General features: G+C 38.1%; 1 protein-coding gene across 8 annotated transcripts in view; it reads right to left on the bottom strand.

Moving 5' to 3' along the window:
• Positions 1 to 25,758, bottom strand: part of CEP112 (centrosomal protein 112) — a 183,321-nt gene that overhangs the window by 46,317 nt on the left and 111,246 nt on the right. For 6 of the 8 annotated variants that reach the window (XM_067308663.1, XM_067308665.1, XM_067308664.1 and 3 more), the window contains 2 exons: positions 19,681 to 19,911; positions 3,281 to 3,343 (listed from right to left, as the gene is read on the bottom strand). In XM_067308663.1, coding sequence (XP_067164764.1) covers positions 3,281 to 3,343; positions 19,681 to 19,911 — 294 coding nt within the window. Of the gene's footprint in view, positions 1 to 3,280; positions 3,344 to 5,437; positions 6,454 to 19,680; positions 19,912 to 25,758 lie in introns of those variants that run through there. The other 2 variants (XM_067308668.1, XM_067308667.1) reach the window with 2 other exon arrangements.

Genomic DNA, 25,758 nt, shown 5'->3' with positions numbered 1-25,758 from the left:
TCACTCATGATTTGTTGAAATCTACTCATTTCACCTTTTTTTTATCACTGAAGAAAGTCATAACCAAACCAGATCCTTCAGGCCTATTTATAGAATTTCATGCTGACATGTAAGTCATCACCCAGCAAAGCACTTAGACATGTGCTTAATGTTAGGTAAGAAGTGAGACATACTGACTTTAATGTATATATTTAAGTTTAAGGTTAAGCTGCTGTAGCAGGATAACATAGTCTAATTCTGAAACACTTAAGCACACAGGCAGTCCAGAGGGGGACTCCCAGGGCGCTCAGACCCTGTATATCTGCAAGGCCTCCTCACTCTTATAGAAAAATTTAACTATACTGAGGCCATAGTTATTTAGGAAAAAATATATATTTTTAGATTGGACTAACATTATATGAACTATTTTAAAAGTGAAGGTAGTAGAATCACTGGGGAAGGGAAGAGGACTGATTAAGACTCTTCAGTGCAAATTTATTTCCCTATATTTCACTAGTCCTGAAAACCAGAAAGTAACACGGATTATGAGTAAAGCCTACTTGGAAATTTCCGTATTTCTTTACTAAAAAAATTAACATATTAAAAAAGGTAATATACCAATTGAAAGGAACGCTATCTGTTCCTAATGAGATCAATGGGCCAAAATCTAGAGATTATCCGAATAGGTGTAACTGTAGGCAGAATTCAGCTGTATCACCTGCTTTGCAATTTAGATCATTTACATGACAAAATTTGCACAAACTAGGCTTTGCTGAGTGTGTAAAATGATGGTAACACATACAGTGAGAAGGTGGGAGAAAGTGATGGATCACATAAATTATACTCATTAAGATAAGGAAGCAATTTGAACTCATGCAAGCCTACACCACTTTGTGTACGTTCCATTTTGTCAGGTTTTTTAGAGATAACAACAATAATAAACCTGTTAATATCCCACACAGCTTTTACTGAGTTAAGACCCTGGACTAGCACAGAAGTTCTGAAACACATTTAAGGAAATTTTTAACATGCATTGATGGAGAAAGATCTGCTTTGTGCAGCACTTCTCAGAGAAAAAAACTGTTTACTTTGTATAAACTTCAGAGAAAATTTCTTGAAATATCTTCTCTGTGTGGGTGTTAAAAGTGAATGTTCTAAGAGGCCACAGAGAGTAAGATTAGACTGATGTTGTCAGCAACATGACCACAAGAAAAGCTGCAAATGACCTATTATTAATACTATGCTACAAAAAACTGTTCAAGTAACGTTAGGGATTTGATTCAAACCCACAAAAGAAAAGAAATTCAGACTTCAGGGTGAAACTCCTTCATTGCGCCAAATAACCGTGACATATGATGTGTGTGTTGTGTCTGCCACAGAAAGCACTGAGAAATGCCAGTTTGGGTCATTTGGTCCATCTCTCCTCAATACAGAGAACAGTAAATTAGCTGGGGCAGTGTCTAGTTTGTAAAAAAAAAAAAATACATGTCTCAAAAATTTCCATTTTGAGACTGTTTCACAGGCCACTAAATTTCAGTCTGACAAAGTTTATTATGACATTCAGGTTAAATGTTTATTACTTTGTATTGTATTACCCAGGTGTTCCCACTGTAACAATTAAAGCAATTTCCCTCACCCCGTTGTTTACAAACTCAGAATTGCTTCAGTTGCTCCATCTGTCTTTAACGAATGGACCAAGACCCATTTTTGTTCCAACAGTAAACTATGTCTGGCATAGGGAGCCGGACTTCTGATTAGAGTTACTAGGCACGTAAACAGTATAAAATAACAACGACAAAAATTAAATAGAGTTAGCAATGAAAACAATTTCAGCCTCAAGGTCTGACATGCATTAAACGCTACTTTGGGGTTTTTACTAATTTTCTCCTATCCAGGTTCAGATAGCAAGATAAAGAATAGGTTTATTTTTTATAACTTTTTAATCAAAAAAGAGGTTTAACAAAGGCTCTCAAGAGCTGACTAAGAAGGCATTGAGAGCAGCATTATCCTTGATGCACCACAGAAACAGGGAACCACCAAGGCTGGAAGGGACCAGCTCAAAGCAGGGTCAACTAGAGCAGGTTGCTCAGGGCCGTGTCCAGGTGGATTCGGATATCTCCAAGGATGGAGATTCCACAGCCTCGCTGGATGTAAGTAAATGCACAGAAAAGATGTGTTAATTATTAGAAATATAATGCAAAAACTTATTTACCAATGGTTCTGATAAATGCAGTCTCAAAAAGCGTACCATGAAAAATTTGATATCCAATGAAATTTCACTGAATTAAGTTAAAGCCATAATTCTGGACAATTTTATAGAGAATGAGACTCAAAGATATTTCTCCAAAGTTGAAATCAAGAGTTTAAAAATATTTCATGTGTTTGTAAAACAGTAAAGTTTGTAATAGCATGTCACTGTGTCACTGATCACATCTACCTAGTCTGGAGGCCTCTAAAACATTCTTTATATGAAGTTTTAACTGATTTTAAGAGTGTCAAACTACTATTACTCCTGCTGAAAACACATTTTGCAAGTAAATGGGAGGTATTATGCTGTGGTTATGAGGAACGAGAAGAATGACACCTCCACATAAAACCTTGTGGCAATTTTCTTATTATTAAAAGCTTAACTCCTGATTGCATCCCCATCATTTTTCACATTTCAGTACTATATGCCAATCATAATGAAAGCTGAAATCCTGTCTTATCACTTTTAACCATAAATGTAGATTCAACCCACGCTTTCCTCTTCCATGTTCAAAAGACTACCCTAAAGAGCAAAAACTCAAGTCAAAAACCCTTTCAGGCCACTGAGATGCTCGACAACGTCGTTCAGGGCTGCGTGAAAGCTGGGTCAGCGTTCAGCAAAACCGCTGCGTCGGCGAGGATCGAGGCTAACCACCGACACGGCGCACGTGGGACTGCAGGTGGGACTGCGGCCCGGCCGGCAGCGGCGCGGCCAACCCCACCTCGCACCGCAGGCGACGACGGCGCAGCCGCTCCGCGTGCACGGCCCGCGCGCCGCGCCAGCTTTGCTTCGGTTCCCCCCGACTGACGGAGGGCTCAACCCTCTTCGGTTCTCAGCAGGTGAAAAAGCGAACCATTTTTTCTAGCCACTTTAACTTTCTGTAATTTTTTTAATGGTTAAAATCTGTAAGGAACACTGTATATTTGATTTGAGAAACGGTCATGGCTTCTCTTGCCTAAAAAAAACCCTACGCTCAAGAGCAGAAGCAATTACGCTCGTCACGAAGTTTCCGAAGCAAACGGGGCGGCGCGGGGCTGCTGCCTGGTTGCCTACCTGCGAGGATTTCGCCAGCTTCTGACTGTACTCCTTCTCCATCTGCTTCAGCCGGCCGCTCGCCTGAAAGACATGCAGGCACAAAAGGAAACCCGATTAGCGCAGATGAGGAACGTGTACAGACACTTTGCCACCGAGCCCTCTGCTTGGCACCTCATCTACATGCCTATCGCCGCGCAGCCGGGCTCCCCGCCAGTCCCAACGCCCTTCTGCGGCGGCCAAGAAACCGCAAGGGCTTGCCTTTGATCTGGGGCCAACTATTCATCACTTAAAAGAGGGGAGAAATTGTACCTCTGCTGCCAATTATTAGAAAAACATAAAGACTTCTGCGGATTAAAAAAAAAAAAAAAAAGGGAGACAGAGTGCGTGTGAGGTGGGGGGGAAACACATACACAAGCTTATCAGGGTGACTTCATTTCTAAAAGAAGGAAAAAGGAACGAAGAAAAGTCCCGAGCGCCAGCCCAGGCCGGAAGGGTGCAACGGGACACGAACGACGGCGTTTCACATGTCGGCCGGCTGTCTGCAACCTCCTTTTGTCCAGTTTGAGGGTTTTTTGCAAGATTGCTGCTATTAAAGAGATAATCGAACCCAACGTGCTGCCGAACCAGCTGCGTTCTCCTTGACTTACAGCACTTTCCCTCTAACTTTTTTTTCATAACTCAAAGATAAGGAATAAAACAAACGGAAAGCAAGGCTGCTTTGTCATAGTGATAGCTAGTAAGCAAATACATCTGTAATTTGGGGGAAAAATAGCTCTTAAGGTTTTTCCCCTCAAATACTATTTTTAATTTAAATTTGGGACACAATCTTGACTTGTATTTTTCTTCTCAAGTGCCGCTGTATCATCCTGATAGACCTGCCTCAAATCACCGTCCTCAGATGAACTGCTAAGCGGTCTCATGCTCCTGGGTCTAAAATTTGAGGACAGGTGCCTCAGAAAAATATTTGTCTCAGGGGGATGGAATATTATGACGCTGAGTCCTGAAGCAAATTTAGGCTGATTAAGTTTTCAAAATCTATCCGACCTCATGCTAAAATCTTTGATCTGTCCTGCTCAGTTTTATGGAACAGAACCCAGCACACAAACACATGCGCCTTCACATGAGTCTAAAGTTGCAGACAGCGTTTGCAAAGCACCACTAGAAAGCATGATGGAACTAGGATCATCACATACAATCCCTGCAGTTATATATGGTGCAGCTTAATATATTATGGCCTGTTAAAAATAATCTTGAAGTTTACATGATACTGCAGTTTACGATCTCGAATCCCTTCAAATTCCAATATTATGAAGCATATGGAGGTGCCTGTATTTCATGTGTTTGCTGGTATCAAGAATTCTTAAAAAGTTAATCAAAACAAATTACTGAGTATGTGCATGATTTTCAAGTATATGGGATTTTTTTTTATTATAAATAGAGATAATGGCATTAAATATTGCTTTAAAATAGCATATACAAGAACTCTGGAGCACTAGATGAATTAAATTCCACTTTTCCTACATCTGTCATAGAAAGCGAGCCACAGACACTACAAGGGCATACTGACCAACTGCATAAATAAAAAAGGAGCAGTAACACAGAAGTATTTATGTCAGACAGCTCTGTGCACGCTACACAGCTTTTTATACTCTGGCTGCCCCATATTAACACTCTTCCCACTGTATTGTCATCTGGTTTCAGATTACTTTTTACCAGCACTGCTTATCATGAAGTGACTGAAACTGACAGTTTATCTTCAGGGAAAAGTGAAAAATAAATTACAGTAATAGATTAAATTACTGTTACTCCCAGAAAGGGAGAGATACCAGTTAGCAAGGCACTGCAAAGAAAATCACATTACAGCTGCTTTCACTCAACTTGCCTGGGGTAAAAGTCTTCATCTTTCATAGAAGCAGCTTTATAACCTCTTGAACCCATAAAAGAAATCCCAATAAATAATAAAAACACACCCATAACTTTCATAAACAAATTAGAACTTGTTAATTCACACTGAGGAGAACCAGGCCAACCTCTGCTAGACACGACAGAGGTGATCTGAAAGAAAGATATGCTGAATTTCGGTGTTTTATTCCTAACTGAAGGCAAACAAAGTATATTCTATGAGTCTATTTCAAGGCAATGACAGCATTTTATTTTATAATGCCTTTAACAAATTACAATTAGCAAAACATTTTTAAGTTGTTTCCAAGTCATCCAGAAACTCCACGCTCTTGTATTTACATGCAGTCCCAAACATCCTTATTGGAGGGGTCTGATTTTTAGAAGCACCGAGGTTCCAAAACTCCCCCTGGAGATAGCAAATACACATTAAGAGCTGCCTAAAAGTGGGTGCCTAAAGCTGTGGCACTAAAAACTATGGACATCTGCTGTCTTGGCCTTTTCTCTTTACACCTACAACACCGTGCAGGTCTTGCATCAGCACGACGTGCACAGATCGCGCTCGTGATGCTCGGCAGAAGACAACTTCTGCAAGTTATATCACGGCAGTCAGCCGAAAAGTTCTCATTCACGCTAAGGCCCAGGACCTCTTTTCCGTTATCTTCTTCTACCACAGAAATACAAAACTCCCCTCTTCTCAAAACCTGCAACTCAACTAATGTAACACCTCTTCACAACAGGCTGTTGCTTTGCAGCCTAGGGAGGCATAAATCTACTCCGCCGGGGCACATGGAGCACTGCTACACAAGAAAAGCCTTTTTCCTTAGTTCTTTTTGTAAGGAAAGACTTACTGCAAAGTAAATACGCATAGCTGCATACAGTGAACACAGCTGAGGATTTATATTACCTCCATCTAGACAAGCGAGAAGGTTAGAACCGGACTGGTGTACACAAGCATCACTTTCCCGGCTTCTTTCACAGCCAGGTGAAACTTTTCTAACAGGCAGCTCACATCGTGCACTGTATGAAGCCCAAGCTGCTCCTGTATGACTTTGAGGGCATTCCCTCACTTTCAGGTTACATGCTATTTCTGAAACAATCAGGAATGAGAAGCCAGCTGGAAGGTGAATATTTGGAGGGTCAGACAGTATTCATTAAAGTCTAACTCTTTTTATAGCAACGGGCAGCACTGCAAATGGAGTTAACGGTCTTCAACCAGTTTTCTGTGTGCTGTAGGTAGCTGTGGAAATTCACACTCGGCAAAAACGTGTCAGAAGTATCAGTCGTAATATCTATTTTTATAATAAAAAAGGTTTAAATTAGATAAGCCATAGAGGAATCCCACTGAATCAAAAATTAACGTCTGTTTAGTTTCACATAGTTAATACATATTTTAGCTAAAATCGTTTGATTATGACAATTTTACACACAGTTATTTTATTAGAGCGACAACTTCTGCATTAAAAAGGAGATTACATCCTTGTTACAATTAATTGGTTTTAAAAAGCAACTACAATTCTATAACATGCTTTAAAGCATCACATTGTGGTTGCTGAGCAAAACTACACCGATTTCAACAAAACATTTTGTGTAAAAATTAAAAAAGGTATTAGCTCTAAAGATGTGGTATCGGAACTAATGGATGCTGTTCTAACACAATCTGATTTTCATTTTTTCCTTTAATGAAATAGAACAGTATTACTAAGAAAAAAAGGAACCAAAAGGATTGACACAATGGGACCATACTCCAAAAAACATACCATGTCATACCAGAATTACAAAGTTTCATGTGCTATTTTTAAGGTATATGATACAAGGTAAAGGGAAGACTAACTTTTAGTTCCACTGGCAATGGAACTAGAATGTTTTACTTACTAATTACAGTCAACAACACGATGCCGAAGTCTGAGCTAACAAAAAATTACTTACACGATTTCTGTGAATGATTCAAGTAGCAAGACGCATGTGTAAATGAAAATTTCCAAAGAGAAAGCTGAAACTGCTTTCACCTCAGGAAAACTCCCTCTACTCTAATAAGAGCAGCAAATCAACATCCCTACATCCTGGCAGATTTTTAGCCTGGCTCCTGTGCCACACAGCAGAAGCAGCTAAGGGAAAGGGGGAAGACAGGATTCTGAACCCAGGATATCGTAAGTGAATTGGGAAAGGGCAAAATGAACTTCCAAATAAGAGAAGGACCATCCTGCATCCAACTAATTCTCATGTTGGATCTATCATCCTATATACTCAAAACATTAGACTACTGTGCTTATTTTATATTTATGTATGTCATAATGTCCTTTAAAGACAAATTAGAACTAAACAAAAGTTAAGAAAAGAGGCATAGAGATGGCTTTTTACTTATTCAAGCACATGTATTTTGTTATTTTTTACTTAATGATTCAAAATGCATATATTCTTCGCTTTAAAAAGCATATCCGTTAATTAAAATTATTTTGATGTACCATTGAATAATGAAGCCATAAACATTAGAATAGCTAATATAACTTAATTCCTTCCTTCCAGAAGTTTTCTTGTGAGCATCCTTTCCATGATGCAAGCCAGTTTTCTGTGATTTGATCACCCAGCACAGCCACGTGGTCTTTCGTTAACAAAAGCATTACAGTCATTTAGAACCTATCACAGTTTGGTAGACGGATACGATGTCAAAAGCATCTAACAAGACATGTAAAATGAAAAAAAAAAAGATTAGGATACTATGTACTTTTATATATATATATACATACATACACACACACACTATTATATAGTATGTGTGTGTATGTATATATATTTTTTTTTAATGGAGAGTATGGCACAATGACATCTTTCCAATTGCTGAGGACTTTGGCAAAACAATCTATAGCTAAGTCTACACTGAAGTTGCAGAGAGAGCCCAAATGTGACTGTGCATGCAGTGTGTTTGTCACCTCCTTGCCAGACAGTGGCGTCCCGGGTGGCCAGGAAAAGCCTGGCCAGGTGCTCGGCCACCGCTCGTGCTGGGCACGCGTGCTCCGGTGGGTGGCCTCCCTCGGGGGCTCCTTGCCTGCACGGACAACATCTCCAGCCCTGCCACTAGCTCTCTAGATACAGTATGAGGTTTGCAGGCACACGAACAGCTTCGTCTTTCATTGACATCAGTGAAGGACACGCAGCATTTCTGCTCTTTTTTGAGCATCTTGAATGTTTATCAAAATGCAGCTGCTAATCTTAGAAGAGCATGAATCAGTGCAAATCTTTCTGCTTTGGAATGGTAATTCTCAATATGATTTTAATTATGCTACAAAATTAATATGAAAACTAACCCTGCAAACCAAATATAGATAGTTCTGTGATATTTAAGGATGCATGGTGAAATCCTGTTCCTCTATATATGAATCAGTTTGGTGACAGATTTCAGTGGCATTTTAATTTGATTGCAATCTCACCAATACAGATGACTCACAAGCATAACTCATTTACTACAGAGGCAAATATACACCCATACTCACTAACAAAGCAGATTTAAGAAATGTGTTTAGGGTACTAGCCATGAAATAATCATTTTTCAAAATGCCTGCAACTAGCTAAATGATGGCCATATATAAGCTGATCCTCCATAATTAGTTAGATAAAAGTGTAAGCAAACTAAAAAAGAAAAAAGGGAAAAAAAAAAATCAAAGGGTGGGGGAAGGAGAAGAAAGAAAACTTGCTCCAGGGAAGAAGCAACTGTTCTCTGATGTGCAGCAAAGAATTTAACATCAAAGAACTAATGTAAATGGGGCCCATTTACCTTAAAAAACAACACACCACTCCACATTCTGGTATATTTCTATTTAAGTTTGACAGCATTATGCTTTGTACCAAAATACAAGATTGTGTAATTTGACAGATGTCAAAAGAAAATGACCTTAAGAATGGCTAACTGCAGCAATTTTTGTTATTAAGTATGTTAAAACACTGTACAGTATCTGTTTAAACTTCAGAGATTAACAGATCACCTTTAAAGTTCATCTGATTGTACAAAAACTTCACTTCAACCTCAAAGCCTGAAACATATTTTCCTTATGTGCCTCTAATAACGACAGCAGAGGACTTTCTACGCCAATACCCTCTCTCTGCTGCGCTCTCCGCCAATCAGGTAACAGGTGGAAAGCCGAATCTCTGTGCAACAGGGAAAATAGCACAGCCGTTCAAATATGTAATCTGAGCCACCAAAACACTATTAAAAATTGTTCAATACCCAAAATGATGTTAACAGAATAATTAGTCAAGTACCAAATGACTTCAAGGGCTTTGAAAATGAATGATAGAAATCCCAATCTGTCATACCCACAAATCCTATTAATATTCTACTTTACATTCCACTTTTGTAGGTCTATGAATCCTTTTTTTTTTTCTCTCTCTCTCTTTTCTTTTTTAACATACATCTTTAGGGGGAAAAAAAAAAAACTTCATTCATGTGCTAAGCATTTTTCATTGGGAAAAAAAACAAGAATGAACAGAAATGAATTTGACACTACCTGTATGGAGAATTGCCTTTCTGCAGTGTATTACAATTCTATGCTTAAAAGGAGCCTACTGAAAAATTGCAAGTGCAATTTGTGCCTTATTTCCAGTCCTTTTTTGTCTGAAGAAATTATTTGAACCAATTGAGTAATCTTAACCAATCTGAACCAATCTTAAATTATTAAATATTGCCATTTAACTCTTCCAATAATTCTTTTATGAAAGTCCAACTGCATGTGGTATCTGATGACAAAGTTACACAAACCTTACACTAACACATAATTATTAGCTTCACCCCAGTGGAATTACTGAATATCTTTATGATCTTCTGCTTACTTCTAAAACGCCATGGAACAAAGGAGAATGGAGGGGGAACTTCTTTCTTCAGTGTGAGATGCAATCATATGATTCAAAACACTACCCACCAATAACATTAATCATGGTTTCCAAGAAGTTAATTTCCCAACTCCACTAATATTGACTTATATTCAATGCTGGAGAGAGCCAAGTGCCTTATCTAAAAACAACTGCATGATTTGACCTAAAATACAAACAGTTTTAGATACAATAATTTTTTTGTATGAGCCTAATTTTGCAACTCGTGACAAAAAATAGAAAGAAACAGTACCAAAGAGGTGACATTGATCTATGAGTCGACTCAGTTAAAGTCTACTTAACATAAGCTTTACAATATACACTTCTACCAGGAACTCAGAGACCCATTCGTTTTATCATTTTATTTCAGCTAAGCTCACGCTCCTTGATTTTTGCCAAGGAAAGACCATACAGACTCCTGAAATGACTATAAAGAGATCAGGCTGCGATTTTTATTTTTTAGATTCTCTGTTGCTGTTTTAAGTTGAATTTTGTAGCAATAACAAACAAACGTTAGGAAGATAATCTTTAAAACCCTAAGCATGTATCATTCTGAGCGAAAATCTTTTTTAAACAGAATGAAAACTGAAAACCAAAGCACAGACTTGTATTAGGAAGTTACATCACCAGATGAGAGACCAACAGTTAAGCTTCTACAGTTGGAAAGACAAACCCACACAATAAGACAAATTCCCCCAAACAATCTATGATCTGGAGTAATCAGTGTTTCTTAGCAAGATTATGCTGGATTACTTTTTGTAGTTTTAAACACAACAAAGCTTCCAAAAAAGAACACTACAACTTCATGGAGCCAGAAAGCATTACTGTGTCACTGCCTAACTACGTACGAGTCCAGCAAAGTCCCAGTTAAAAGCAGAATGGAATATATTGCTCAATCATGAAAGCAATTAGAAACATAAATAAGACACTGGGAGACTCTTCACGTCCTCAATGTTTAATTATTTATCTGCTCTCTGTTCTGCAGCTGTAGGTCAGAATTAACTCCTCTGAACTCAATACTGGAGAACTCTTTGGGGGATTTGTACCTTACTCATTTTCAACCGAACACCCAAAATCATTTCGAATTCACACAAGAACTGCAACAGTTTCACCTAAATCAGATTTTCTACAAGTTAAGCACCCCTCCTACACTCAGATGTGATTGTGAAACTACTTTGATCTCTATTCCCAAATTTATTGCTCTGTGTAATCCATGACAAAATATAACATGATTTACTGTATCTCTATATGACAGCCCAGCAGCCGACAGAACTTAGTAATTTAGCATAAGAAAAAAAATCTTCTGGCACCAAAATATACAAATCATAATTGAGGCACTTTAGTATCACATTACAATGAAGCACACGCAGACTGATCATAAGAACTTCAAAACAATTATAATTCTTTCTCACCCATTTAATGAAGGTGGGTTTTATTCCATGACATGTTCTGCAGCTGTAAGCAAGTCATTTTGCAACACTTTTGTTTTTTCACATTAAAGACTCTGAAGAACTAATAACATCATTTCACCCTTTTCCTATTTCCTAAACACTCCTTCCCCTCCAAAAAAAGAAAAAAGAAAAGAAAAAAAAGCCACCTGCAACGTTTCTGTATTATGAAGACATGAAGAAATTGCAAGTAAGCATAAACAATGACTTCAAATTATGCCTAATTTTAAACATGCAGCAAAGATGTTTTATATTAACTTGTGGCATTAATAAACAAACACTTTTTCTAAAATAAAACTATAGCGAAAAAATTTAGATTTCCAAAGGAATAGTGACGCCAGCAGGTATACCATGGACATATTCCACAGAAGGATTTTGCTTTGCTTGCACTAACCCTCAGGTGTGGAGGACTCGTGAAAGTCATTGCGCAAGTGATGTGTTAGCAAAGACACCTGCAAGAAGAGTGAGAGCATGGAGCTCTTGGCACGGGATGCAGGAGAAATTTCCACTCAGTATTTACTAATTCCAGGTAACAAACGCAAGGTACTGTTGTCCTGTCTAAAAGATGGTTGTTTATCTCCAGCCCGATTGCATAAATGCAAGCATGGAGTGAAACCAGCAGTGATCGCTGCAGGTGCAGGGCTCCAGCAGCAGGCACCACTTACAGGATCTGGTCTCTCAGCTCTACCCAGGCACCCAGACCAGCCAGTATTCCTTCCAGAATTCGGAAAGAGTTTAAGAATGAATTGGCTGAGCTGTTTAAAAAAAAAAAAAAAAAAAAAAAAAAAAAGGCAAGCTCACATTACAATCAGCGACTATGCTGGAGAAAAGCCAATGTTTTTCCTAATGTTATAAAGGACCTAACACACCCTGGAAGAAAAGATATGTAAAATAGGTAAATTAGATGAATAACAGTTAACAAAAAGACAAAAATAGTAATAATCCCTGCCTAGTCCACTTAGGAACTATTTATGGACATGCTGTATGCTGTCCATAAATAGAATTAATTCTTTTTTTTTTTTTTTAAAAAGAGAAAAAGAATTGTTTAATTCTTTTTTGAACCTGCTGGTACTACCTGCCTCCACAACCTCCAAAGGAAACAAATGCAAGAAGTGCTCTATCTGCTGTGTAAGGAAGCACCTTCTTCAATCAATCTCCAACTACCCCCCAGGTCTTGTACCAGTAAATAACAGTCCTGCATTCACATTATCCACCACCTTCATGATTCTGTAAGCCTTGATCTTATGAATATATAATAAAGGCTGCAATCTGTCACTGCCTCACTAAATTCCACAAGCATGGAAGTTACAGGAGTAAGTAAAAGCAGAGAGCTCCCAGGTGGAACAGATTTCACACGTATAACCTAAATAAGAAACAGTGTTTGAAACCCACTTGGCAAAAAATACAGGAGACAAAAGAAACTGTGATTATCTGTTAGCACAAAGTATCTCATGTGAATGCAAATAAAATGCTACCTGATCTCATCTTCAGATTATTAATGAAGATGTTAAATAGCAAGCCTTATTCTCATGGGTGCCTATATTTTTCTACAGCGACATTTACATCAATTATTCTTGGTTACCTCTTGAGCCAGATTTATATACACGATTGATGGGCAGAAAAGTTTTCCGTTGTTTTCTGTTTCCTTTTCTGAGGTTTTTTTTTTTTTTTTTTTTTTTTAAAGGAGGCAGAAGTGTAGTAACTCTGTGTGTGAATAACGGACTATTGCTTTGAAGCACCCCCAGGAGGGAGAGGGACATACATTTTATGTAGTCTCATTTGAGTGAAATATCTCCGGGAGATTATTCTACAATGTTTTTCTTCATGTTTGGCTCTGCTGATTGAAGACTCCTCCAAACAGCTCCCCTATGGGATGATGCAATTCCTGTGACTGCGTTCCTGGTCCACTGTCATCTTTCTTTCTCTTTTCTTTGGGAGGAAAAGGGAGCAGGGCAAAAGGGAACACACTAGAGAGGAAACTGGTTTTCTCCCTCATCTGTGAGGAAAATTTTATTGCAAGAGTTGCTGTCTTTTGTGCTCTGTAGAAGTGCTATAGAGACAGATTAAATAATCGGCACTTCTTGTGCCAACAGACTAACTTCGCTACATAGATCCTTTCCCTTTTGGAAATACTTTTTTTTTTTTCCTTGGTCTTTTAGGTTTTTGGCAGAATTTCTCCAACAAAGCCAAAACACCATGATCATTTGGAGTAATATTAGTTGATGGATCACTAACATAATGTGTTAGAATTGCTCAAAAGCCAAATGTAAGCAAATATATACAGACTCTGCAACAGAATTATAACAAAACTATTACTATTCGGGAACAGCAGAGCAGAGGTCCTGTAACAGACATAATAGTTGTCAGATAATAGTGAAAAAATAGTCAAGAGCTTAGGGGAATATCCAACTCCTCTTGGTAAGAAGTAGAATCTTTAGATTATTCAAAGCTATGACAAACAGAACAGGCCTAAGCAAAAGCATCTATATAATGCACAAACAATTTTAAAATTTCAGCTTCAAAAATGGCAAATATCTGAAAACCGGTGGAGATCTTGAGTGCCTTCAGCCAGGAGAAAAACATAAGTCTACATTATAATTAGATACCTATTTAATGATATCATTATACTAGGAAAGTACACACATACACATTTCATAGTCGACCTATTTGCCCCCCTATAAATAACCAGGGTATCACTGCAAAGAGGGCAAAAATAGTTCATCTGGGTGCTCATATAAATGAAGCTATCCATATTATAGCTATTAGTGTTCAAGTTAATGAAGTGAAAGGTGTCACACAGATCAAAGACTCCGTCATGCTAAAAAGCCCAAGTAGGAACCTACAGAGTTGCTGCAGAGATGTCCAGGTCCCAAAATGTCTCAGATATGGAGATGGAACCACTTTTGGTAGTTAATGAAACATATAGTTGGTAAAGAACAACAGCTCGAGAGACTGCATGCAACAGTAAGTCAATGCAAAGCACACAATGAGAATGCTTATTCCTTACGAGCAGAAGCAATGTAACTACTTAGAAGAAACTGAATACTTTTAACTGTCTCTTAGAGCATCTCTTGAATCTTTGAAGATGTCGTATTCTTTCCCTTCATCTTCTATTTCTCTGCTAGTGCTGAACAAAACATTATCTCTACGAGTATTGATCATAGCACCAGCATAGATACTGTGAATGAAAGATATTTCTAGATCAGGAACAGGGAAGTATGCCCAACACGTATGTCCAGCTGGAGTGCATCCTCTGACCGTACTTGCTAATGAATGAGGCAGCACCACAAAGCCTGACTAAAAAGCAAGGACTCAAACTGTCTGTAGGGCACACTTTCAGTATCTCATTTGCAAACTATATGTGAGTAGAAATTAAGTGTTAAGTTATGGGACATCATCTGCAGGCTTGTGAAAAAGCCCTTGTTACAGAAATATCATATTACAAAATAATTAGAATAGAATAGTTATTGTTAATTAGGGAATTAGTCACTTACAGAGACAGAGTACAGCACTGTCTGATTTATATTCTTTCAAATTTTAGCCTTAACTTTGAATTTCCTGGACATTTTACTTTTATGTGGAATTCCTACCAGATGTAGGTGGAGTGATTTTAACAACCGTAGACTACAAAACATTGTAACTGCCAAATTTTGTTTAAAATGACAGAAATCTTAGAGTACCACTAACTGCTACGTCACTGAAGCCTACACAAGCAATTTGCACTATTCTGTCCAGGTTGCATGCCGCCTTGGATTCCCATCTCTCCAAAGTGAACTGTTTCACAGCGCTATGGAAATCAGAAGAATTGCAGTCTAACAACTAAATGTTTGGCTCTCCTCTTTTTGACTACAATTTCATCCTGTAAGCAAATATGTGCGTTAAGTAGAGTCAATACACAAAAATGTAAATTACTTCTCCACAAGAAAAGCAGTACTGAAAAAGAATTAGATGTTCTTGGAACCTGCAGAAAGATTTAACAGGATGAGTCAAAAACCTCTATTTAAATATAGAAAAGAAGTCAATAAAAAAGCTAAATGTTGAAAATTATTCAGATGGAGAAAAATCCTTTTCCTCCCACTCCAATGGACTCCTGCACATGGGTCAGAGACAGAGCTTTCTTATGAGCTGGCTGCAGTGTTCCAAGGTTGCTTCCTCCAAGCGTTGTTAGCCTGTCTACTGATCTGCGAGGGTCGTGCTTTCCGAATGCTCACTTTCTTTGCCAGGAAAATAACGCAGATGAATGTTACAAACAGTTATGTTAGCCAAGCTTCACATCTGCACGCACTTAGAAATGAGGTTTGTCTCCTTCTTTCAGAAATTTCTGGCAAACCTGAAAATACGCGTAAGCTTTGTGCAGTACGTTACACCTGGCTGATTGGTGCCCATGCTGTAAGTACTGTTGATGCAACCTGTAACACGCCTGTCACCCTGCTGTTGCAATGAGTCATTAGCGGAGCCTAAATACAGTAGTATGCAAAATATGTTTATTTCTTAAACAGTGTATGTTTCATTTCATCATACTGAGGTACAACTTGAAATAAAAAATTACCATCATATCAGAAAATACTATAGTTACTTGATATAAAGAACTGCAAGCAAATTAAATCTATAAAGCTTTAGAAGAAAATCAAAATCCCTATGATTGAATGCAACTGTTCCTCTGAAATGATATTTAAGACTCCTTAATTAATATAAAAGAAATAATTTGGAGAATTTTTCAAGTCATTTTTGTGTTAGAGACTGATAACAGATATCATGAAAGTACTGAAGTCATAAGAACATGATAAGTACTATTTCAAATTCTCCATGCTACAGTCTTGAGGTTTTTGTCTGATTTGTGTCCAGCAGAGCTTCTCTGACCGTAAGGATATTAATGTTTGCTGTCCTTAACCGTTAAGGTGGTTGTGCCTTCTAATCCAACTGTCACCTTACATCGTACAAGGTGAGCAATAAGGTGATCACGTGTGATCAGCTGATGGCACCTGATTTAGCCAAAAGCAAGGCTGAAGATGCAAGTCTCTCACAAAACTTGCAACGCTGGCCAAGTATGAAGACAAATTAGAAGCGGGGAGAAGGCAAGGGTGCACCCTGTCTCCAGAGACTGCGCGAGCAGGAGCTTGGGCCATGAGCCCTGAGTTTGCCGGGTGCTGCTTCCAGGTCAGGAGAGCCCCTTCTTCCCCTCCGCCAGCACAAAGACATCTCAGAGCCACCAGCGATTTGCTTGTAAAGGTCCTATACTAGTCATCATAATGTATTTTGGTCAGCTGTAGCTCATTTTTTAAGGAAGTGAAGTTTAAGTGAAAATAATGCCTGCGACAGAGGGGGGTCACTGGAAAATTAAGGACTTTTCCCTTTATTATTGTTTCCACAACAACAGATGACATGTTTATTTTTCCTATAGTGTGGTTACACAGAGTCATTTGGCAACCTGCTAAACACTTTCCCATTTATCATTCCCTACCGATTGCGGGATGCAATAACTGTCAAGAGATATATGCTTTTAGAATCACAGCTTCAAAAACATTACTGCACTGCTTTTATTGAGTAACCCGCTGGCATCATACACTGCAATCACAAACAGAATGAATCAGACAAAATGGTATGACAATAATCAATGTGCTATCTTAAAAGTTGAAAACATACAAGACTAAGCAACAGAAAAATAAAGACCCCAGTGAAACAGATTATGTTTATTGGGTTTTTTAGGCAGCTCTTCCATATTTATATAAATAGTTTCATGATTATGCATAGAATTGACATGAAGAAATGGGCAAACTAAAGAAAAGTTGAAGTCTTGTGTGAAGAGTCAAGGAAATTCGTAATATACTTAAAAAAGAGCAAAAGTGTCAGCCCAGCTTCTCCCCACAAGGCCCCCAAGCTTTAGAGCAGAGCATCCCACCCGTTCGTGCTTGTGAGCACTTCCAATGCAACTCGTTCCCTTAATCTTTTCCCCTTACTCCCATCCCTGCTGCAGCAGGGCTGTGGGAAGCGAAAACTGCTGGGATCCTGTGTCTCCTTCTATTAACTTCTATTTCTTTTCAAAAGTTTTAGCCAATTTTTTCTATTTTGTAATGTTCAAGCGAACAACAATCCACAATCACTTGAAGCAACACTCACAGAAATCAATACTACTCAAAGAACAGGCCACAGAGGAGTAAGATCCTTCACTTGGAAATGGACTGACCTTCAGGAAATCTGGAGTCATATGATTACGACCAAACACCAAAATTCAGCTTCCCATTGGATTTTTAAGCAAACTTTACAGAGGTGGCAAAAAGAATCACCTTAATTTAAGACAAATTTTCTGCCATTTATCCTAAATTTCAAGGTAACAAGATTTACTAGGAAAACAAAAAGATTTTCAAAAAAAAAGTTTCAAGATTCATGCTGCAATTAAGGTGCTTTTTCTTTTCTCAGATAAAATCTCCTTCAAAGTTCTGTGGGCTTTAATAGGATCAGGATTTCAACTAATTTAGCTTAAACTGTTACTTTTGAGCTTCAGATGGAGTTTGCCCTCTAAGCTACTTTGACTTTTGGACTTTGTGGCCACTTTCCACAGCTCTTCTTTTGGAAGATAGAAGTGAAGAATGGTATAGGGAGATCTGAAGGTAATGCAAGGTCTTTCCACATGTCTGTGAAAGCCTTTCCAAAAGAAATTTCTTTTCTTGTTCTTTACTCAATATGTGCTCTTCTGATTAGAGATAAAAATAAAGGAGGCTAAATAAAAATATATAATTTTCAATAACAGTTAATATAGCTTAAAATTAGTACTTTTATTTGGAAAAATAGAAAAAAACAACAAATTTAAAAAAAGAATATTCCTGACAGAAATGACAGTTCAAAACTATTAAAGATATTTTCCTATGAAGGATTATTTGTAACTTTAATTTGAGGATGTAAAGAAGTTAACTTTTCTTTTGCTATACTACACATGTAAAAAAAGATCAAAGAAAGAAAAGAATTGAGATTCAAATTCCATTTTTAAGCAAAAATGACAATGTCTTCCTGAGTTAAAATTAATCCTTTAATGATGAATTTCAAAGGTTTAAATACTTTCTGTGACCTTGGCTTTAAATAATTATGCCAAGCGGAGCTTTCCTTACATTCAGAAAAGATTCTGAATTGTTGATCACAGCCATTTTAATGGCTTCAGGCTGGCTGATTTCCAACATAATCCTCCAAATGCTGTTTAAAATTACAGACCAAGAACCTGATGCAGGTAAATGAAATGTCAGCTCCACAAAGGCGCTCAGACAGCGCCTGCATAGTGTTAATTTGTGCCACTATACATCACTTTGCAATAAAATGTATCCTTTATTACATTAATACATGCAAAAGATACTTAAACAAGTACATGCTTACATAAAGGCAGCGTTTACCATAAATATTAAGTATGCTTTTTAATCTTAGGTTTTGAAATAAAGCTAACATGTTTTAGTTCCCATCATCCCTAATGTGGCAAAATACTTGGATCATGAAGCCTGTAAAGGGCAATTCTCAGCAGTCGGTTTGAGGCGGCAGCATCAGTGCCGCGACGGGCTGGCACGGACCCGCCTGAACAGAACAGGGACGGACGCCTCGAGGCATCTGAAATACTAATTTTATTTTCAAACATTTCACAACAGTGCTTCGACCAATACACACAAGCAAGCAAAAGTAGACCAACCATTGCTAGTAACTAGACTCATTTTCCTTGGGGTTTTAGAAGGAACTTTTTTCCCCTAAAGGACCTTCCCTCTTTTTGACAGAGGGGGAAAAAAAAGCTAATTTAGGCAGAACCTCCCTTCCTGCTCTACCTATTCCATTAAAATAAAAGTGATTAGCCTAGTCTTTGGCCAAGTTTGCCTTTGAAATCTGGATTTTTTTAAAATCACTTCCACTACTGAGTACTGTACGTTTGTTTGGCTCTGTTCTGCTCTTACGACTGCTCGAAGGTGCTGCCACAGTAGCACTCTCACAAAATAGCTACACCAGCAGTCACTACCATTACACGTTCAAATAGAAGCAGTCTTTCATTATAGGACCACAACATTTTCCATACTCACGCAGTGATTGTGGCATCCAACATCAGATCTCCAGCATACTTTGTTTTTTAAACTCAAGTGACCCCTAAACATTTTTCCTTAATAAAACTTTATTTATGTGACTTTTGAGATGATTGCTCCCCTTTTGCCATGCCATGAGAAGCACCCCAGGTGAATCTCTTACCTTTTCCAAGGCCATTTCTGTTTCAGCAGCATGTACCTTCTTCAGGTCTAATGTCATTTTTTCTGCCTCTGCTTTAAGCTTATTCACTGCTGTCTCATGCTCTCGAGCTGCCCTCTGCTTTTCTTCTTCCCGCAGAAGGCTCAGCTCGACCAGCTGCTGCTTCCGCTGAGCATTTACCTGCATAAGCTCTTCCCTCAGCTTGTGGATTTGGGTCTCCATATCACAGATAACCTGAAATAAAGAACAAACAAGTTTTTTAAAAAAAAACAAAAAAAAAACAAAAAAAAAAACCAAACACACTTGATTTCTTCAGACAGGCTTTTAGCTAAGGTAGGAAGAGGATTCTCTATGCCTTTCCTTTGCCTCTTTTCTTGCTCTTGCCCTCCTCTTCCTACATGCAGATGAATGAGGCTCCCTCTCCTGCTCAAAGCACGGACAGAGCAAGGAGTTTTACTTTTTCTGAGGTGGGCAGGAGGTGAAGAAATTTAGGTTTGCACCCATAATCACTTTCTTTTTGTAACACCTCTTCATTCCTTCCCCAATATCCTGCCTTTGCATTTTTTTCCATACTCATGCATAAAATTACAGCTCAGTTAGGCAGGAGGGACCTGAATGAAGAGAGGAGAAGCTAAACACTCACCTCTCCTTCACCGCCTTCACAATGACTCCGGATACAGCATGTGAGCAAGCAAATATTACATGCACTTGTAAAACGCACACAAGCTACATATGATGCTCACAGCTCCCCCCCCCCCCCAAGAAATGATCTGCCACCTTCTAATGGGGATATCAGTATTTCATCAGTCGTTTATCACTCGTTGTTACAGATTATAGACCATGCTTCCCTGTAAGGCTAACGCGCACAAGGAACGTATCAAACAAAGTCCGTCAGGTGAAGAAAGCAGAGCGCTTTAAGAAAGGACATAAACAGATGACACGGGCAGATGCAGAGAACTCTTCGGACTCCGTGAATTCGTTATCGATAATAACACAGACTGCAGAATTCACAGGTCTCTTACGTGCTTACAGATCACCCTTCGATCCTTGGGAGCAAAACATTTTGTGCTGCACAGCAGCGGCCTCAGGCGCGCGGAGCACAGCGCCGCAGCACGAGCGGCAGGGAGCCGTCTCCCTGCCAGGTGGGAAGCCAGAACCCACGTCAAAGCCTGAAGAGTGGAAGTTTCATGCTGTAAATCTGTTAAAGGAAAAGGTGTCGCCCTTGAAGTACACAGAACTTACATTGTTACTTTATGGCAGCAGTAGAGTATGCATTACTTCAGATTTACACTTGCATACACTTGTATTAGCTGTTTTTCTAACTGCATTTCTTTTGCAGCTTCTTAAATGAAGTACAAGTGCATTCTGCACGTGTGAAGTAAACTGTCGTCCTCATAGCCACTTGCAATATATTGACCTTGCAAACATGGATGTTTTAATTCATAAATATAGTTCTGAAAAAGAATACAATACAATATTCTATAATTTCCTTCCTTCCCCTTTTTCTCCCTGTCTCCCAGGTAACTTGGCAGTTCCCTGGAATTCTTTCATAAAGGATGTGACAACAGCGAGGTGACAAACCGATGCCCTACCACACATGGTAGGGAATTCAGCTCAAGTTTATTAAAGGTTTCATAAGAAAACCTGCTTTAAAATTATTGTATTTTTTAAAATCCCATTGGCACTGAGTGCCAGTTATTGCTTCTAGAGCTCTGAGCTGATCTCTCTCTTTTCTTCTTTAGACATTTTTACTATAGCATCTGTATTCAGCTAAACTACTTATTTGCCATGCCTGAGAACCACATTACGACATATCTTTGAAAAATGAAATATTCCCAACTTCTGACCGAAGTTGGGAAGTGGATGACTACATCAGAAATATTGCCTAGTACATTAATATACCAAGACAGACTGTTATGATAAATACTATGATCTGAGAGAACATTGAGGGTTGAAAGCTTGCCTATTTTTTCAAATTATTTAACTATTTGGTGTTATAAAAGCCATGATGTCTCCCTTCAAACCTTCAGTTGTGTCCTTAGACGATCACAGCTAAAACACGTATTAAATAATAAAATATTAACCATCGCGGAAACTTATCAAAGACTGGCTTTATGTTTCCATGCTTTCCTAATTACTCATTGGCATTACTCCCTAGCATGTCAAAGGTAAATTTCTGTGTGTATGTGCAGAGATGAGCACGTCATTTGTATACAAAAGTATAACACAGGCCACATACTTTAGCTATATCAGCATTATTTCAAACACATGTTCCATATAGCGCAATCTGCACTACATTCTTTTCTTCCTTTCCTGTTCCTTTCTCTACACGCACTTAATTTTTTTAATAGATCTGTATACAGGCTAAAAGGCAAAGTACATTTTAGTATATAATCATCATCTGCAATATACTTTTATAATTCTTCTGGAAATAGCTTTACCTCAAGGTCATAACTAAGTGTTAGAGTAACTGGCTTTTATTTAACTAAGGAAATGTTACATTGATGAAGATAATGGCAACGATTTCTAAATAACATGCAGTATATTTTATTTTAAGTTTTATATTTCATGGACTTATCACAACTCAGGAGTATGTCACCTTAGAGCTCTTCTGCTAATGCTAGGGTGATGTGCTCTGAGTTCCAAAGTGACATTTACAGCACTGGTTTTTTTAATAGCCCTTCCAATGCAAGTCCTGCCTGGACAATTATCTTGCAATGGGCAAGAGCTCTTTTTGAGAGCCAAATCCCCCTCCGTCACCACTTTTTTTTTGGTTAAGAAACAAAATTCTTTCTTGAACTTCCTCCCCTCAAAGTGAAGGTTTAAGATATTACATCCCTCAAAAGATTCCTAAAAGGTTTGACAAAACATTTAGGATTAGGAACCAAGACAACCTCTTAGAAAGCAACAAAAACTCATTCATAAATCATATCACAACCCAAAACGGAGACTGGGTGAAATCCTGAGTCAACTGTTATTTCTTCCTGCTTTGCTTCACTCTACATTCAATAATTCTGATACAAGAGCATTACAAAATTTAATAGCACAAGATAACATTTTCTAGTGGCACACAGTGATTCTAAAGATTCACACTCTAAACAGGGGAGCCCGAAGACAGTGGGCTGAACGGTACAAGTAAAGTAGCAGTAATGAATATGCAAAGGAGTATTAATGTTGGACCTAACAGATGGCAAAACCCGATTTGGTTCCATTAGGAAAGAAGAAAGACTCTGAAGACAGGGTGATGGCAGCGAAACTAATATGATTAAAGGAGTCCTTTTGGAGCAACTTCACTGCTAGTAAGATGATGTTAAGAGACATCTAATCTCTCCAAACTGACTGGAAAAAGCTTACATTGACAAGAACTGTGTCTGTGATCCCCAATTACTTTATGGAAAAAAAGAATCCGGCTGTGAGAACTAGATTTATTTTAAACAAAATCACTGGCAAAAGTACCTTACAAACGAACAACTTGCTGGATAAGAAAACTTTATGTGACATGGATATCTTAAAACTATTGAAGGAAATGAATCCCAAACTTTCCGTCACTAAGTTTCTGCTATTCCCAATGCCAGGTTTAATAGCTACTAGTAGACTTAAATGTGGGCGAAATAGCAATAGCAGAAAAAGCTTAAGATGACATACTTCTCACTTGTGAAAAGTCCATGAAATATAAAACTTAAGAGCAACTGGCCTTCCTTAACAATACCAGGAAAAAAAAAAAAAAGATGTAATTATGAAATCTCACTCCTCATGCCTGAGATCTGAAGGTATGTTTTCTTCTTCTGTTTGTAAAACTTAACCCTGTTTATCAGTATTAATTTGTTAATTTTTTTCCTAGCTGCTCAAACCTAGGTTTTTGAACCATGACTGCCAAACTGTTTGCATGGTCCCAGTGATAACCTGGATACAAGAACTACTGTGAGAAATACAAGTCTTAGACACTCCACCTGAACTAATTATTTATCTGCTAAGCATAAGGCTTAAACATCAAAAAAAGACGACTTCACAGCATATAATAGGTCTACAATGTTATTGCCATTTGCTACCATTTTTAGGTCAAAATACGATACTCTTTATTTCAGTTTTAGGGGTATGAGTAAATGAAAAATTTTAAAAAGTGCTGGGTTTTTTTGTTTTTTTTCTAAACACAAAGAACACTGAAGTTCATGGTGATTCCATGTGACAGCTATACCATAGCAGCATAACCCAAACAAGAAACTATTTTGTAAAATGACTGCTCATCAGCATAAAGGAAAACAAACAGGAAGAAAACACTAGCTTAGAGAGTATCCCAGATGGAACAAAAATACAAGTGCATAAAGTGTGTGACAGCGTAGAGATTTCATATGGATTTATATGGTGTACTTTTATGCACACATATGCACGTATGACAGTCATACAGCTGAAGAAACTACTAGCCAAGATGGAGATTTCTATTTCTGTTTCAAAGGAGTAACTCGGAATAACTAAGAATATCTGTGCTGAAATAGTGTCATAAAAAGGGTGGGTCATAAGCCCACAGCAATTTGCCTGCAGGGGAAAAATAGACTTGAAAGAAAAAAAGAAAGAAGGTTGTTCACTCACTTTGGCCTATTTAAAACATCAATAAAACATACTGGATGTTATTTGGAAGGAAAACATGTGCTCTTAATTTTAAGTAAATTGCATAACAAGATATAAAGCTGGCAAAAAGTTAAAACTGAAATCTATTGCTCAAAGTCTCAAACTGCCACAGTGACATGCAACAGAGATGAAAAATGGACTGAATGACTAACAGTCCAGCTAGAAAAAGTATATTCCCTTCATTTTTCAGAAGCTCCTACTGCAACCACATGAAGCATTTATTTGGATCCATCTCTAAGGAAGAGACTGGAGTATGACTGAGTATTTTATATTCCCAGGGATGGAATTCATATATTCCATTCTCTTTCTCTCAATATATTCACACTAAACCACATCCAGCCCATCCCCGTATTTAATTTCAAATAGTGTTGAGGACATTTTAAACCCACAAAAACAAGGAAATGCAGAGTTAAGATAAAATCTGCTCTTAAAGTATTCCCAGAGGCTCAGATTTAAAGTGATTTAGGTGGTGCTTCAGCTGCATTTCCAGTAAGTGACTAATATCTCCCAAAAGATGAAGTTGCAATAAGACTTCATTGCTCTACACTCAAGCCACCGAACTAATATATCACTTTTAAAAACTACTGCATTTCTTGAGTGGATCATGATAACCCTTCAGATCAAGAGTTTCAAAGTACTCTGCACTGGGCTAACTCACCTTCGGTTGGAGACGGCTGCCTAGCTCTCAATTCACTGCATTTAACTTTGCTTGTATGTAACATTAAAAAATTCTGAGCAGTTCCACTGACTGACTTCCCACATGAGCTCAGGTCAGATGATCACGATGATCCTTTCTAGGATTATAAGCTAAAACATTAGTCCATAAGCTACTACCCTATTTGAACCACCGACACGCAGCTTCTGCCTCTGCATGCCAATACCTGCTCAGCATTTTCTCACCTGGAAGAGCATTAAAATTATTGAATTTATTATAACAGTACACTGAGCTAAATCATCAGCTGTACTCTTTTAGAAGAGAGATTTGTTTCTTGTTATGCTGGCTTGATGGGAGGGAGATGGATGAGGTATATAGAGCATTTGTTATTGGACAGTGGCTTATTTATGAAAGGAGATCAGCCCAGTCGAGGGAAAGGAAGTCTGCAATAAAAACAAATCTGACTTTGATGATGAAGAAAAATTAAAAGGAAAACAAGGAACAAAGTAAAAAACTGATTCAGTGGTGCCAATGACACTCTTATTGCACGAGCTCAGTCCAGCACGGCAGGAGAGGTGAGCGAAATACCCTCTCCCAGTCAGCGCAGCCGCTGGTGACATTTATCACTAAATACCTGAGAACGGAGCATCAGCTGAAAATGAGAGTCTGAACGACTTGAACTTTCTTACTAATAAGCACAGCTTTATAAAGTGCTGAGAAACAGATAAGACAAGTTTCTCCACTACCACAAAAATAAGCAATGGTTCTAACATAAAAGAACACTAAAAAAGTAAACAAAT

Source organism: Apteryx mantelli, chromosome 19 (genome assembly GCF_036417845.1).
Source record: "Apteryx mantelli isolate bAptMan1 chromosome 19, bAptMan1.hap1, whole genome shotgun sequence".
NCBI classification, from domain to species: domain Eukaryota; kingdom Metazoa; phylum Chordata; class Aves; order Apterygiformes; family Apterygidae; genus Apteryx; species Apteryx mantelli.
This window is presented reverse-complemented; position numbering and strand designations above follow the sequence as displayed.